Genomic DNA, 16,497 nt, shown 5'->3' on the forward strand with positions numbered 1-16,497 from the left:
GGTGCGAAGTTGATGAAATAGCTTGTCATAGTTGCAATAACAGGCCATATCCTCAATTAGTCGCCGCGTTCAAGATATGCCACACTTGGTCTGAAGTCAAGAGCAAAGCGGGAGGAACCCGAAGATCGACACTGAGGCCAGGAATGCGGATTGTTCATAAGGGGCACGGCACCACTGAGGCGCCGAGCGGTATACGATCGGGTGCCGAAGGACAGCGTTTTCCACAAGGATGAGAGGGCAGCTTTTTTAAAGAGTCAACAAAAGAAGTTGCCGGCGGCGCAAAGAAGAATAATACCCGAGCCAGTTGATCCCTTCCTGCTGGTATGTCCCGGTGCGATCATTCCAAAGTAGGGCCGCTTGCATTAGTCAACACCTTCCTCGATAATATGCCGTGCAAATCCGGAGGGAAACCACAGTGTAACAACGATCTTGAGGTCACCTCTCACATGACAAGAACAACCTAGGTAGAGCGGTTCGAAGTTTGCATTGCGCTAAATCTACAAGCGGTCCCAAAACTTTCATTACTGCTTAGGTGCTTTCAACCGCGGTACCGTCTCATCCGGCCAGTAATAACCCTGGAACAATAAGCATACGTTGCAAACACGCTCAAATACTCCAGAGAGAATCTACATCGACAGCATCAAAGACATCATCGTCATCGAATACGCCGTCTTCATCGCCTGGCCTCGTCTCACTGTCATCGACGGTTCTTTCGCTGCCCCCATTCTCGATCGCTTCCATGCGCAATATGAATTCCTCCCGGAGACGAGTCAGGTAGCTCCTCATGGAAGATTCGTCCATTTCCGAATGACTGACCTGCCTCAGATGCTCATGCAAATTGAGGATAAGCTTACGACGGTTGAGCATCTTCCTCGCCTCGGACCCCTGCTTATTTCGCTCTCTCTGCTGGCGTAATGAGACGGCGACTTGTTCCGCTACCTCGAGAAACCGTTTCGGAAAAGGCATGGCCTTCGCAAGCGTGATCCCATACAGTATTTCCTCGTTCTTCCCAGATTCCACTTTATAAAGCATCGTCATCTTGGGCACGCCGTCAGTTGTCGTAGACGTCTGCGTAGTCAGGTGGAGATTCAGCACTCCGGGGCGATCAGCAAGGACATCAGCTGCTCGAAGTCAACTCCAAGTTCAAATCAACATTGGGGGCTTCGGAAACTCTTACCAAGCTCTGTAAAGTGCGTGGCAAACCACACTGTTGCATGACTTTGGATAAGGGCTTCAGCCATGGCAATTGCAATAGCAAGTCCATCCCTGGTACTTGTGGCTCTGCCAAGTTCATCGATGATGACAATGCTTTTGTCAGTGACATTGCTAGTGGCTGTTAGCACCGAGCCAGAAACTTGCCGGGATTGGGATGAACCTGAGAATGAACGCCATCTCTCGCATTTCCAAAGAAAAGGTTGACATGTTGGACTCAATTTTGTCGTCTGTGGTTACCCGCGCAAAGATATTGTGGACAATAGGAAAGCTGGCATATTCGACTGGCACAAAGCAACCAATTTGTGCCATTATCTGAAGCAATGGAATGCTTCTGATGTACGTAGTTTTCCCACTCATGTTGCATCCGGTGACGATTTGGAAGCGATAATCATCTGTAGCGTAGTAGTCATTGGGAACAAAAGGGGCCTTCAATATCTGTCTCCTTGTCAGCTTAGGATGGAGGAAGCTGATGTATGGCCGAACCTTGTCCAGAATTGGATGTCTGGCGGCCTTTAGTGCCAGAGTGTCTGCTATCTCGGGTCGCTTCCAGTCTTGTGTAGAACTTGCTTGCGCAAATGATGCGATCATGTCAAGAAGAGCGATGCTGTCGCAGACGCGGTAAAGGGGTTGCAGCTGCGTACGGATGCTGTCCATAAGGTCTTGGATCACTTTGTCGCTAAGCATGACGACCTCAGCAACGGAATCCGCAATTCTTTGGTTGAGTTTCTTGAGTCGCAGAGTCAAGCATTCGATGTAGGGACCCTTTCGTGTTTGGTTAACAAGCACCAGGGGCACTTGGCGGTCCTCAAAGTCAACCGCCCGTAGCCGAATCCAGTACTTGCGGCCCGTGTCATATCGGAGGTCGGCCTCGATGTTGTATTCTTCTGCAAATTGATAAGCTTCGGTAGGAATTGCAGGAAGCCAATAGGAGCGGTTCTTACTATTAAGCTCCTCCACATGGCTATGTACGTCATTCGTATTTTCTTTATATGCCTGTCGAGCGACATCGAGAAGACCATTGACTCCGGACTGGTGTTGAGTCAGTCTAGCCTCCACCACAAGAACGAGTTATCACCTGCCTTCACTGCAAAGGTTCTCTGATTCCGAAGATCGAGAGCTGAATTCACATATGTGACATCTTCGATGATGCCCTCATAGACAAGGTTTCTGACTGTTTCCGTAAGTTCAGGTCGACAGAGGTCTCGTATCTTGGTGAGGAGGGGCTTGTAGCGGGCTCCAGTGCCTGGCATATCGCAGGTATAGCGTCCAGAAATGTTTTGACCATCAGGACATGGTTCATGGCTCTCTCAGATGCCTCTACGGATGGCTTATTGGGTATGATGACGAGCTGAGGCTGTTAGCCTAGCCTGTTGGGGGGTTAAGATCTTTCAGTTACCTGGGTCAACACACTTTCGATGTCCAGAACAGATTTCAGCGCTTTGAAATATTAGCAGTGAGCACATTGGATCAAATACATATTTTCTACCTTCTCGAACTCCTAAAAACATCTCATGATTAGCAAGAAGCTCCTCTAAGGCATCATATCTTGGCTCAAGGTACGAGTCTTTTAGAGTTGATGGTTGGAGCAGGTTGCTCCGAAGCACTCTACTGCCCATTGGCGTCCGCGTGTGTTTGAGGATGCCGAACAGAGTATCTTTCGACTTCGAATTGCGAAGGTTTTGAAGGATTTCGAGTGACATAATGGTCGACACATCGATCATCATTGTGTCCTCCGAAGGCTGGTATCGTATGCGAAGAGAATGAGGGATGATGCACAAGGAAAACTCGACTTCCAGAAACTTGATAGTCTTTATCATAGTCAGCAATTGTGGCAATATTGGGTAGAGAGCTTCTCACCGCACAGAAAGAGCAGGTTGCGAAGAAGCTGCCTCCAATAGCCACTTTGATAGCTTCTGCATCTTCTCGAAAGGCAAGGGTCTGGATACGCTCGAGTCCTTCCACTTCTGACCAATGCCTCCGGTCGAAGGGAATGATTCTGATATCTGGCACATGCTCTTCAATGTGGCTGTAGAGCCTAGATTTTGGGTTCGGCGGACAGCAGGAACTGACGATCAGAAGATGCGATGGCTCCATGATCTGGAGTTTGTGTAGAGTTCTAACGAAGAACCTGTTATCGGAGATTTGACTGAGAATAGCCTCACCAGTGTCGACATTGAAGAAAGAGACACCGACCGCCGGGGTGATCCCACGACCTTCGTTTAGTGCGCACACGATGGTGTGTTTCTCGCTGTACGGGAGGAAAGGGGTTTGCGAGGTGCGACTGGTGTAGGAAGTGCTCGGCCTAGTCACGGCTGTTTGCTTTCCTGCCTGGCTATTTTCGTTGTGATAATAGTCATAGCTCGTGGTGTAGGCTGTGTCAGAAATGGTAGCCCTTGAAGAAGATGGCGCCAGTGTTCTCGTAAAAGGAGTGACCCTATTCGGAGTCCTTGAGAGACCATCTTCTCTAGGAGTGACCTGGGAGAAGTATGGAGAGGCTATTCCATCGTGTGCTGGCGTCTGTGGTGGTGCTGTAGTAAAAGATGTCGTCGGCGAAGCCTGGGACGCCCTTGAGACCCGTGTGTGTCGAGGGTTCATGTTGCTGGGCAGATTCAGAGAGTCCAAGACTCCACGCTGTCAGAATGTGGTGAAGACCTCCAATAGTTGGGAGCAGGAACTTGGTCTCTAGTACAGAGTCTCTCGAAGCGCGTCGAATTCATCGAATAAACAGATGTCGGTGGGAGAAGATCGAACATCACTACAGAATGGACAGTCACGAACCAGCACGCTCCTGCCCGACTTACACGGATGAACCGGGGTTGTCCTGACCAAGTCTGGGGGTGGAGCCACAGACACAAGCCACATACGGCACGGACCACAAGAAACATTCCAGCCACCAATGCGATGTCGAGGGGTGGAGTCAAGTCGTCATCCCCACGGCCCCAACACGTTTGGAAGAGTTTGCTACAGGCTGTTCTAGCAATCCGCACAGCTCTGCGAAGCCGAACCGCGTCGCGCCGCGACACCACGACTCGAAACCCCCATCTCGACCGAATCGAGTCTGGGAGCACGAGGCGAAGCTATCGCGACACTGGTTCCCAGCCGTCGCCGCTCGTCGCCAATATGTTTGGCATCCTGGGCGCCCGCGACCGCAGCGACGGCACCGAGGAATATGCCTCGTTCGACGAGCTCTTCGCCGCGCTCAAGTCGCGCATGCAGAAGGACGGCTACAAGGTCGTCAAGTCACGGACCCATCGCAACAAGGTCGGTGGCACCTACGAGAAGGGCAGCGAGGTCGTCCGATGCGACCTCGTGTGCGACCGAGGTGGGCAGCCTTACAAGTGCACCGCGACGCAGCTCAAGACATCGACGAAGAAAACCAACTGCCCGTGGAAGGCCAAAGCCGTGAATCGTAAGACCCTGGGCAAATGGATCTTGACGATCATATGCAGCGAACACAACCATGAGGCGCGAACGCCTGATCCGCCGACCGACGAGGAAGACGCCGACGCAGAGGGAGACGCCGACATTGTCCAGGATACGCCAGCTGGTATGTTTCCCCTAGAGGCCGTCGAGCTGTCGCCATATACTAACACGGGTAGTTCCTGAGGTGCAGAGCTCTGGTCCGGCGCCAGATCCTACGACAGCCGCCCTTCTCGCCGTGGTCGGTGTCACGCCCAACACGATGCGGCTTACCGGAGACGTCTTCCACAACTTCAAAACAGAATACCGGAAAATGTCGAAGCCAGAGCGCCTTGGCATACTCGCACAGATGCAACTACGCATCGCGGCCATCTACGCCGTCGAGAACGAAGACATGCAGAGGCAAGAAAGGCAGGCCAGACAAGAGAAGAAGCATCAAGAAATCGAAGAGAACCGCCGTAAGTCGCAAAGCGCGCAACAACCACAGCAACAGCAACAGCAACAGCAGCAGCAGCAGCAGCAGCAGCAGCAACAACAACCACAGCAGCCGCAGCCGCAGCAACAGCAAGCGATGCCTCAGCAGCAGCACCAGCTCCAGCATCAACAGGTGCAACAACAGCAGCACCAACAACAACACCAGCAGCGTCAACAGCACCAACAACCACAGGTACAGAATCACAATCATAACCATAACCATAACCACAACCACAACCACGTCCAGCAGCAGATGAGCCAGATGTCTCGGGACGGCATGGCGGGGATGCCGAAACACCCGTTCGAGCAGACTGCCCACGACGAGCATGCGCAGTACAGAGACCGGCAAGCGGAGATGGAGGAAAGGAACCAGAGGACGATGCAGATGCATGGGCAGCAGATGAATAATGCGTTCCAGCAGAATGCCGTCCAGCAGACGCCCATCCCTGTGCCCCAGTTCGGCATACAGTCCGGCATGCAGTCGGCACCGCCCAACGCGGCTGTGTTCCGTCACTACGCGGCGACGCCCACAAACAATGCCGTCCCGCAGGGAGCTGCCGGAGGATCGACGGCTACGGGAACGAAGCGGCGCGGCCGGCCCAAGAAGACTACAATGGATCAAAGCCTCGACGCCAGTCTTCACATGGCGAGGTAGTACTTGGTAGTGATGGGTTGGGACGAGGGCAATGGGCCCGAGGTAGACAGACTCGGGGTGTAATATGAACGGGGGGGTGCTTATGGACTATACCGGACGGAGGAATCGGGGGATGGCGTTTATAAGGACATCAGCGCAGCAGGCTGTTTTTCTTTCTTCTTGCTGGAAAAGCACACATCTGGGAGGAGGAGCTGCAAGGATGGCTGGCTCTCGGAGTTTATCATCACCGTCTGAACCATGGGGTTTCTTATCTTATCTATTGGCATGCTCGCACTAACAGAGATTCCCTTGGATCCCCACCCGCACCTGCTAGCGATGACATTTTTTCCCCCCTTCCCCTGCAGTGGGGGAAAATCGAAGGGGAAAAAAAAAACCGTCGCAACCACGGGCGAGTTTTGGCCGATGGTCCCTGGTCCACCGGGTGCGTCCCCGTCCTTTTTCAAAATTTCTGCCCCACCATCCCGCATCGCCGTGCTTGAAATCTTTCCAACAACGACCCAAGGCGGTCACAAAAACAAAAAAAAGACAAGCATCGCAACAAAATGTCGACGGTGATACCCCCGCCCTCGAAGCGCCAGAAGCGCGAGACCCTCGCAAAGACCCAGACGCAGCAGGATGTCACGGCCGTCGCCCCCGGGCTTGAGGGCTCGTTCAAGGCCCGCTTCGTCGACGGCGACGGACAGCAGCTGGCCGAGGTGATCGAGGTGCCCCTCGCCGACGCCTCGGAGAAGAACCTCACGCTCCTCCTCAACACCCTGCAAGGCAAGGCAAGTCGCCCTCTCCTTCGAAGCAACCTCCCAATCGCTGTTTCGCTCATTGTCTAACACTGAAGAAAAAAAAAACAGGACAGGGAAGAATTCCTCCCGTACAAGTTCCGAATCCACATCCCCGACACGGACATCATCGTCGACCAATACCCCACGAACCTCCTCGAGCTCCTCCGCAGCCATGGCGTCGCCAACCCGTTCGAGACGACCGTCACGCTCAGCGCCGAGCCCCAGGCCGTGTTCAAGGTGCAGGCCGTAACGCGCATGGCGCACCGCATCCCCGGCCACGGCGAGGCCATCCTCTCGGCCCAGTTCTCTCCCGAGACGAGCAAGCGGTTAGCGACGGGCGGCGGCGACAAGACGGCCAGGATATGGGACACGGAGACGGGCACCCCCAAGTTCACCCTCGCGGGCCACGCCGGCTGGGTCCTCTGCGTCGCATGGTCCGCCGACGGCCGCCGCCTGGCCACGGGCAGCATGGACAAGACGGTCCGCCTCTGGGACCCCGACAAAGGCGTCGCCGTCGGCCAGCCGCTGACGGGCCACGCGAAATGGGTCACCAACATTGCCTGGGAGCCCTACCACCTCTGGCGCGACGACACCCCGCGCCTCGCCAGCGCCAGCAAGGACGCGACGGTGCGCATCTGGGTCGTTAACACGGGCAGGACGGAGCACGTCCTGTCGGGCCACAAGAGCAGCGTCAGCTGCGTCAAGTGGGGCGGCACCGGCCTCATCTACACGGGCAGCCACGACAAGACGGTCAAGGTCTGGGACGCCGTAAAGGGCACCCTCGTGCACACGCTCTCGTCGCACGCCCACTGGGTCAACCACCTCGCCCTGTCGACCGAGTTCGCCCTCCGGACGGGCTTCTTCGACCACACCCCGACCCCGGACACGGAGGAGGCCCGCCGGGCCAAGGCCAAGGAGCGCTTCGAGAAGGCGGCCAAGATCCAGGGCAAGGTCGCCGAGCGCCTCGTGTCGGCCAGCGACGACTTCACAATGTACCTCTGGGACCCGTCGCAGGGCACCAAGCCCGTGGCGCGCATGCTGGGCCACCAGAAGCAGGTGAACCACGTCACCTTCTCGCCCGACGGCACGCTCATCGCCAGCGCGGGCTGGGACAACCACACCAAGATCTGGAGCGCCCGCGACGGCAAGTTCATCAACACGCTGCGCGGCCACGTCGCCCCCGTCTACCAGTGCGCCTTCTCGGCCGACTCGCGGCTGCTCGTCACCGCGTCCAAGGACACCACGCTAAAGGTGTGGTCCATGGCCACGTGCAAGTTGCAGGTCGACCTCCCGGGACACCAGGACGAGGTGTACGCCGTCGACTGGAGCCCGAGAGACGGCATGCGCGTGGGCAGCGGCGGCAAGGACAAGGCTGTCCGGCTGTGGTGTCACTAGAGGCGTGTGTGTGTTGCGGTGATGATGGGTTTTCGGCATCTAGACTACGGATACATAAAAGAGAATATACCCCCTTTTTTACCATTTGACGAGCAACATTGCTCGGCCGCCGTATTTGATATTGTGTGCGTCTGATATCTCCAGGGACTGTGAAGCATTTCCGGATTTGACTACGTCAATTTCCAGTGGCTGCTCGGTGCGGTGATTCCACTAGTTGTTGCTCCTAGAAACTGACGGTCAATCTTGTATATGTTACCTACGCAGGTGGAATATATACTGGGCACACTGGGTCAACAAATTCCTGAGATCGCCTTGATAGATGCTACGGCACCGCCGCGAAGCGTCGTTTCCCAACGACTACATGTAACCTAACTTGTGACGGTGATAAAAAGACTGTTCTTTGAAATAACCCGATCTTCCGTGTGAAGGGCACCGCTCAACAGGCACACCCGAAAGAACGCCGTCAACAGCTGACGTTGAGGTTGCCAAAGACACCGCGATTCATCGTCCAACGGCGGGCCGTTCAATCACAAATACGTAATGGCCAAGCCTCGATTGCATATTCAACAGCCCAGACGCTCAACCTTTGCCAATTGATCAGCCAAGACCCCGATACTTCTCCAAGCCACACAGGAGCCCATGTATGCCTTAATTATGGTTGACCACCGTTGCCCGGCCGGGCAGGCGTCCGGGCCGGCCCACCTTTCGACTTCGGCCCCACTCGCGGACCAACGGAGTTGCATCAGGTCCCCTGCGGCAAGTTAGATAGGATGTGACGGAGCGTTGGCGTTTGTAACAGGTGTCCTGCAGGTAAAGTCACACCATGAAACCGTTGGTAGCTCTCTAGCTCGAGAAAGCCAAATCTAGCAATATCATGTGGTCATCCCCTCGACTATGTTACATGAGGTAAACCTGTGATGATGCTTCCTCGTGCCGGAACATCGTGAGGCGGTTTGCCATCATACACCGACAAGCAATCACAGTCAGAGCATGCTAACAAGGCGTGAAGAGATACAGTGACCGACAAGTGTCCATACACGATCCTGATCATCACCTGTACCTTTCGATCCCGTGCAGAAGTTGCCGATCCCAAGAGCAAGAGCAAATCAAATGGCCATGCTCGCTGTCATGATAGCCACGAGGTCACGCGTTCACGGGATTAAAGAGCCTTCGTGCTTCTCGGATGCAGATCCAACGAATCAGCATGCTCCGAACTGCCTGGCAGACCAGAGAGGCTGAAGGAACAGTGGTCGAATGGAGATCCTCCTCTCGCAGACGCCGCACGTCAAATGCTGCATGTCCTTCTGCAACGTATCCTTGGCGTCAATCCGTCAAACCCGATCACCCCATCTGCCCCTTTCCCCCAATAGCGAACTCTCATGGCCAGCATCTCTCCGCATCAAGGGCGGCCGTCTGGATTGGGCTACAGAAGTTCGTCCTACTAGTGGGAATGTGCACTGCTGTGGACACACCAGTGCGTTATATCACAGAGGGCGACACCAGCGCTTTGGCGGAATGACAGGGCCGGGCCGCCCCTAGTAAGCTATTATGCTGAGGCCATGTCCGATCCAAGCCGAACATATGGCCTCCTGGGCCGAAAAACCGAGCGCTAGTCAAGTTGCTAACTTTGGTACCTCTAGGGGATAGTTGGGTGATGGCCGCCGAGCCACCGTGTCAGGTTGTGGGCTCAAGAACAAGCCATTTGTTCGAATGGGTGGCTACGGACAGAGGGAGATGGATCGTGTGTTGAGGCGTAGGTCCCAAGCTTGGAATACATGCCCGTTTCGAACAAGATTGGCGTGGAAATTCTGTCACAAATGATGGTTCTTTTTCCGCATCCAAGCAGCCGGACACATGCAAAGCGGCTGGTTCGCAATCAACGTCCCAGGGGAAATAAGGCCGGAGCTAATTCGCTATCGCATCTGCCAGCTCTGACGCGTTGCGTATCTCAAGAATGGACGTTCGCCATTTGACATTTAGCCTATGGAGGAGGTTGCAAGGTCTGAGAGCCCACTGCACCATCGGGAGATGTCGGGCGCTTGCCGTTCGCGCGCTTGACACAGGGAATGGCGACAGTACATAGTACACAGAGGGAGTCGAGAATCGAGGTTGGAGTTGATAAACGCGAGCCATCAAGTGCATGCAACATGGCGGCGCGGCTGGGGTCATCAGTTGGAGAAGAGGGTGGCTAGGGCCCGGGGTTCTGTTTGTGTGTGGGGAGAGATGGGACGGGGCATCAAACATCGAATGGATCCGACTGTGGGGTTTTCCGTCTGGTCTGCACTCTTAGCACTTTCACAGATGCCACGGGGCAGAGGTGAAAGTTGTGACTGGAGGGAGGATTCCAGATGCGAGGCCAAATCCGTCTTCCGGGGTCGATTGGGCCGCCATGGCCATCAGAGTTGCGGCCGTTGGGATTAGCTTCTGTGAATGAGGCATTTCCCGATGGGCAATGCTATGGTGTCGCGATGCCCGACAAACACCAAGAAGAATAGTTGATGATAGTTCAGACCATAACCCAAAAAACGGCTTTGCCGGCGCACTTTCCGATCTATTATCCTGTCATCGCCCTTAGCGAGTGCATCGGTCGTCGATGCAACACCTGAGAGGGCCGAACCTCAAGGCCGACGTGTGACATTGTCACCGATTTGGCTGTCTACTGCGCCGGGCAGGCCTCAAAGGATGACTGCGTCGTGAGGTACCGCCTGTGAGGGGCGAGGATGGCATCCAGACCGGGCTCCTCACTTCAACCGAGGCCTCCAAGCCCGATAACGAAGTGGTGTTTCGATGCACTGCTCCAATCTCCATGCCCAGCAGCCCAGAGTTTGGCAATACATAGTACGCGTCCAGGTTATGATGCGGCCCCTCATTCTCCTCTTGTCATCGTCAGCCCCTCACCTCCTCGGCGGCTGGATTGGTGGAGGGCAAAATAGCTGTATCTTGCAAGGACGCGTCTGGTGGTGGTGGTGAGCGTCTCCTTCGGGGCCCGTGCAGGAAGCACATGCTTCTAGCTTCTAGTGTGTGGAGGTGGTTTGGACTGCGGGCGGGGAGCAGTTGGGGGTGTTGATAGGACCAGCGGATGAGGCATGGAGTCTTGTCGAAATTCTTCACCAAACACGCCCCGACGGAAACCCAAAGGGCGAAGATTCCCCGCTCCGTAAGTCCCGTCCTCCGAATGTTGAGGTCTGTCTGTTGGTGGGCGCTGCCGAGCCACCCATTCCGTGCAAGTGGATGAAGCTGGGTGGGAAACTGGGCCGAACCAGCCGGCTGATTGATTAAATGACTTGCGTGATGGAGACCAGAATGGAGGTTATTCCCCATTCACGTCTCCAGAGGAACTCGCTTGTTACAAGGGCCGCGGCGTCCATCGCGCCGACAGGGGCTCTGGCCTACGACAATGACACCAAAGAAGGCGAAGAAGGAGAAACGTGGAACAGGAGCCCGAACCCGCATGGGGCCATGGGCCCGGCCAGAGCCGGCGTTTCTGCCAGGGGGGTGCCTGGACATGGGCATGGGTACTGCAAAAAAGGTGTTTGGAAGGTTGCTATGGCCGCTGGGGCAAGCTCTGTAGCCTTGTTAAAGGCCTCGTCATGTCCATTATGGCAAGCCGTTTGTCGAACACTCCAACGGTCACGGTTATCGAGAAGCTACTTAGTTGCCTCGAAGCCTAGAACGTCAGACGTGGCGTAAAAGGTTGCTCGTTGTGACTTTTGGGATCGGCATAACACGGGCCCAATGCGACGTGTGTCCGCGAGAACAAGCTCTCGGAGTTGCGTCGCCAAATTAAGTCGGTTTTGGGTACACTTAGTGGGCGATGATGTGGTGATGTTCTGACGACGGGGGATTGTGCTGGTCGAAGCTTTGGAGCAATGCAACGAGGGTTCAGAGACGATGGAAAGTCAAACGTAATACGCAAGACGATGCCAGGTCAGGATGTCAGGGTCGTCAACTAGAGACGCGGCAAGCGGCAAACAATCGACCGGAGCATCGTGGTCGTCGGCACCCGGGGGTTCGTCAGCGAGGCGTGTCCGGACGTATGGCTGGAGGAGGGCCACGCGACGGGCTGCGAGTGGACGATTTTGTTGGTAACCTACCAGCTCGAAGGGCGTTCATCGCAAGGCGAAGCCAGACGCATCTGGGCTACAGCGTTTGGGCTGTGCTGGTGGTAGGGTAGGGTAGGGTGAGGTGAGGTGAGGTGCATGTCCAGCGTCGATGTCCATATGTGCAGGCGGGCGCCATGCATGCGTCTCTGCGTCGTAGGCGGCGGCGGCAATCTAACAGGACGAGGCATAGTGCTGGCATGGTGGTATCACAGAATCATTGGGTGGCGGGCGATGGGCTTGCCGAATCTCGTCGGGCAAACAAGCGAGGATGTGGTGGTGGCTGCCATGGTTTGCTGGTGTTGAGCAACAAGAGAGATGAGATGGTGGTGGTGGTGTTGCTGTTTAGTGTTAGTGTTTGCGTTTCCCCTCATTTCCGCCAGGAGGAGAAAAGAGGAGCGAGGACGAAGAAGAGGGGTTGACGAGGGGAGACGGGACGACGTCGACAGAGGGTGTGTTGTAGACAGAGAGGGGAGATGCCACATGATGGCCCTAGGCGCAAAGACACGATGCCTCCTCCCTAATTACAGAGTGAGTACACGTTCTCGCGCTACCCATGGCCGTTAGACTTTGAGACGGCAACTCCCTCCTTGGGCCCGTGGGTGTGCCTGCCCAACTCCGACATCAGTGACTTTTGCGGCGCGTGTCACTGGCCAGACGAGACAGGGGCACATACATAGTATGCATCTAGCAGCCAGAGGCCGATCTCACCTGGCCCTTGAGCTAGGTAATGAGGCGGACGAGTCGAAATAACGATGGACAGGAGGCTCGTTCTCATACAGTACATGGTGAGAGCTAGCATCCCACCAAGGTTTGCAAACAGCGACGTCCAGTCGCGCGTGTGCTGTACTGGTGATCGTGATGGATTAAGGCCTGGCCCGGTCCTGGTCGGACAAATAAATACCTGTGGCAACGAGAAGCTTATGCACAGTGAGATTTGGTCACAAATGAGAAAAAAGGGACGGCTGGTGTCGGCCATCAAGACACGAGATATTATTAGTCCATCATCAATCACATTTGGCTTCACCAGCCCAGCCTTTCGACTCCGGCAGCACCTGTGTCCGTCCGTGTCTGGCCGGGAAACATTTGAATTCCCGACCATCCTAGCCATGTAGCCAGCCCGTTTACCAGTCCCGCCGTGGCTACTGCGCACGCTGCAGCCCTCCGTCCAGTCGTTCCCGAAAGATCCTAGTCGTTTGTTCTTTTTGGTCTTGGCCGGATGGATGATGGACAGGTCCAGCACAGCACCCCTGCCGGCCAAAGATCCCAAGAGTCTCAGCGGCCTCCGTGCCGCTGTACACACTACAGTACCTATGCCACGCTACGTACCTGAAGGTGTGTGTTGCTCTTTGCGCAGACCGATTCCGAGATGCCTTCTTCCACTTATGCCCGCATGAGGTGGGATTCAGTCGCCGCGCGCTGCTCGGGATGATGCACGCCCGCTCATTCCCACACTCACACTCCCACTCCCGTCCCTTGATGGGAAAGACACAATGTACCTGGACACATGCGATACGCGGTCCTGGCAGCGGCGCTCGTCAGATCACCGTGTACTCGTTTGACGCGGTCGAGGTACCGACCTACCTACCTCTTGCCCGTGACGCAGAAACGTCGCATTTCTCACTTTGAGCTTGTCCAAGACGAGACGACGGCGGCGACCCCTGGGCCCCGGCTCACTCCCCTTCACCCTTCGCCGAGTCCAAGAGAACTGCTCGTTGCATCGGCGGTGGTGCGCATGCCATCCATCTGGGGTTGGCGTTGGGTTGGGTTTGGGTGAGCGATTACTTGCCGTCGCCGTTGTCTGCGCCTGATGACGGCCCTCCCCCCTTCCCCCGGTTCCCATCTCGCAGCGAGGCACAAAGTCGTAGTAGTCGTCGTCGTTGTCGACGTGGAAATCCATCCCTTTGTGATCCCGGCTCTGCCTCCATCTCATCCCATCCCGGCCTCGACAGCTGGCGGCGCCCTTTGGGTTGCTCTCCTCTGCTCTGCGCAGTGTGTACAGTACCATAGGTACGTACGCCGTACAGGTAGCTGTATCACAGACTCACAGTTGGCTCTGGCTAGTTAAAAGTCTCATGCCATCCCCGATCTTCGATTGCCCTCCCGTCCCTCGTCCTCTCGTTCCCCACACCAGCTCTTTTGGCTCCTCGGCTCTTCCTTGATTTATCCTGGGTGTGTTTTCCCACCCGTCGCCGTCGCCCACTCGACGTCAAATCGTCGTTCCATCACGCCCGTTGAAAGGCCTCCGCGGACCAAAACCTCCTGAGCCTATCCACTGTTCAACCTCCGCCTTGGTCGATCTCACGGCCCAACAGCACGGGCGTCCCCAGTTGTCATACTCCAGCCTTCTCGTTGTCGTCGTCGTCGTCGTCGTCGTTGGTCGTCGCGCACTCCCCCCCGGACGTCTGCTCCGTTACTGCCCCCCGTCGGTTCCGTCACTTTCTGTCGGCCGCCTGGGCTGTAAGCTGTCCCTGTCCTCGCAACCACCCCCCGTCTGGCCGTTCACCCGGTCCACAGCGGTCGAGCGTGCGACAACGTGGTGCACCCTGCTTTGGGCGCCAACTTCAAACGACATCAACACAAAAAAAAGTGAGAAGGAGCCGGTGACTCGATCCGAAACATATCGAGAGCAGATCAGGGATATCGCCTCTGATCGAGCATCGAACGTACTCGTCGTCTGTTGGACGTCCAACCAGGCTCTTTCTCTCTCTCAACAGCTACAAACAATCCTCAAAAGGCCAACAAAAATCCATCCAACCAAAGCTGCACGACCGGGTGCAGGGAAAACGACTTAAACGGTCGAATCAGACTAGTTCATCGCATTAGCGGCAGCGGCCTCCTCCCTGCTCGCCCCCATAGGCCTCGTCCAGCTCGTTGCATCTGGCAGCGTCCAGTACCTACCTACCATCGACTCTCAGGCGTCTCCTCTCCGGTTCCGTTCTCTTGAGCGGGCGTGCATTAGCTCGTCGATTCCGCCATCTCTCACGCCTGCGCTGCGTTAGCTCCCTAGCCGACGCCTCGGGGTACGTAACTGGTTTCCTCATTACGTCAGTGACGTTCCTTGCCGTTGCGCAGGGGAAAAGGGAAAAAAAGCTCGGGTACGTTTGTTTCGTTCTTTCCTTTCCTGGGGGGGGGGGGGGGGCCCAGCTACGTACGGCAGCTGTTTGAAGCCCCGGGAGTGAGTCGAGGGCGAGCCTGAGTGAGGGAGTGAGTGAGTGAGTGAGTGACAGGTGATGAGAGAGAGCAAGAGAGAACGCTGTGGGTTTGTTTGTCCCACGAATGGCGTCACAGTGAAAGCACCACTTCTCCAGGTGGATTTTCCTTCTCTCCTTCTCTATTTCAGTGTTGTTCACCGGCCTGTCTCCCCTTGCTCTCTCTCGTTGCAGTTGCATTTCGAGCATTCTATTCCATTTCCATCTCGTTCTGGACAGCCCAGCAGGCCAAGCCCGTACCATCGTCTCCGAACCAATCCCCCCTCACCCTCTAAGTCACCCCCATCCCGTAGGTAAATCTTGCCTTTCTCGCGCAGTGACAGTCCCCGTCACAGCAGCCACCGCCCACTTCACCTCGAAATCTCACTAAAAAAAAGTCAATCATCCCCGTCCCATCCCGCTCCATCCCACCCCCCCCAATCGTCACTCAAGAGGGCATGGAAAAAAGTACAGAGCGAGATCCACTTTGGAATATTCTCGAGAACACAGTACAGAAAAAAAAGACGACCCGAGAAAGGAAGAGAAGGAAGCAGTTGTATCACGAACGGGAGACAACTAACACATTCACTCCCCTTTACCTTTCTTTACCTTTGCCTTTATCCCCCGATCGATCCCTCGCAGCTGCATCGCCCAGCGGTCCAACCATCTTTTGTTTTTATTTACTTTTTATCCCCTTCTCCTTGCTAGCTTGATTTTCCTTGACGCATGTGCCTGTGCCTGCGCTCGTCCTCTTTGCAAATCATTACGCAAGGCTCAGACTCTGGCTCGTCTCGTCCCGGGACTAATAGGAGCTCACAAAAAAGCTCAAGCTAACGGAATATTTTTGCGCAGCTCCCAGCAGCAGACAGAAAGCAACAGCATCAGACGCAGCTCCAGCAGCTAAGCTTGGCGACTGTCGGACACACCTCTCTCACCTCGCTCACACATTCACTGCCTTACCACCTCACACTCCGGGCTGTGTCTGAGACCAACATAAACCCAATCATATCTCGCCTCTCCCGCACTCACCCTCAGCCACACGCTGTCGTCCGTCCTCCCCGTCCTTCCACTCCATTATTATCATTTTTTTATTTTTTTAGACGGAGACAGCTTTGTACCTTGTCCACTTTCTCCGGTACAGCTACACAAACGAGCATTACCTCACTTCGCACCTCCTCCCTCTCGACTTCTTCTCCCTCGTCTTGACGCCGGCGATCCCTCCCAAACCCGCACACGGCCACAGCTCAACCGCCCCCGTTCGACGCTCGACT

The 16,497-nt window shown here is 55.6% G+C and overlaps 5 protein-coding genes across 5 annotated transcripts; 3 read left to right on the top strand and 2 right to left on the bottom strand.

The window, feature by feature from the left end:
* Positions 1-606: 606 nt before the first annotated feature.
* ColSpa_00764 (uncharacterized protein) lies at positions 607-1,038 on the bottom strand (the record flags this gene model as incomplete). The annotated part of the gene is made up of 1 exon (XM_049266976.1): positions 607-1,038. The coding sequence occupies one exon, from the start codon at positions 1,036-1,038 to the stop codon at positions 607-609; it is 432 nt and encodes a 143-aa protein (XP_049122933.1).
* A 13-nt stretch (positions 1,039-1,051) lies between these two features.
* Positions 1,052-3,032, bottom strand: ColSpa_00765 (protein MutS 4; the record flags this gene model as incomplete). The annotated part of the gene is made up of 5 exons (XM_049266977.1): positions 1,052-1,068; positions 1,178-1,326; positions 1,376-2,244; positions 2,301-2,458; positions 2,702-3,032. The coding sequence occupies 5 exons, from the start codon at positions 3,030-3,032 to the stop codon at positions 1,052-1,054; spliced, it is 1,524 nt and encodes a 507-aa protein (XP_049122934.1).
* A 1,303-nt stretch (positions 3,033-4,335) lies between these two features.
* Positions 4,336-4,821, top strand: ColSpa_00766 (uncharacterized protein; the record flags this gene model as incomplete). Its single annotated transcript, XM_049266978.1, has 1 exon — positions 4,336-4,821. The coding sequence occupies one exon, from the start codon at positions 4,336-4,338 to the stop codon at positions 4,819-4,821; it is 486 nt and encodes a 161-aa protein (XP_049122935.1).
* A 643-nt stretch (positions 4,822-5,464) lies between these two features.
* ColSpa_00767 (uncharacterized protein) lies at positions 5,465-5,764 on the top strand (the record flags this gene model as incomplete). The annotated part of the gene is made up of 1 exon (XM_049266979.1): positions 5,465-5,764. The coding sequence occupies one exon, from the start codon at positions 5,465-5,467 to the stop codon at positions 5,762-5,764; it is 300 nt and encodes a 99-aa protein (XP_049122936.1).
* Positions 5,765-6,306: 542 nt separating this feature from the next.
* ColSpa_00768 (ribosome assembly protein rrb1) lies at positions 6,307-7,935 on the top strand (the record flags this gene model as incomplete). The annotated part of the gene is made up of 2 exons (XM_049266980.1): positions 6,307-6,582; positions 6,610-7,935. 2 exons carry the CDS (start codon positions 6,307-6,309, stop codon positions 7,933-7,935), a joined length of 1,602 nt encoding a protein of 533 aa, XP_049122937.1.
* Between the last annotated feature and the right edge of the window lie 8,562 nt (positions 7,936-16,497).

The sequence above is a fragment of the Colletotrichum spaethianum genome (genome assembly GCF_022836535.1).
Source record: "Colletotrichum spaethianum MAFF 239500 DNA, contig01, whole genome shotgun sequence".
Lineage (NCBI taxonomy): Eukaryota > Fungi > Ascomycota > Sordariomycetes > Glomerellales > Glomerellaceae > Colletotrichum > Colletotrichum spaethianum.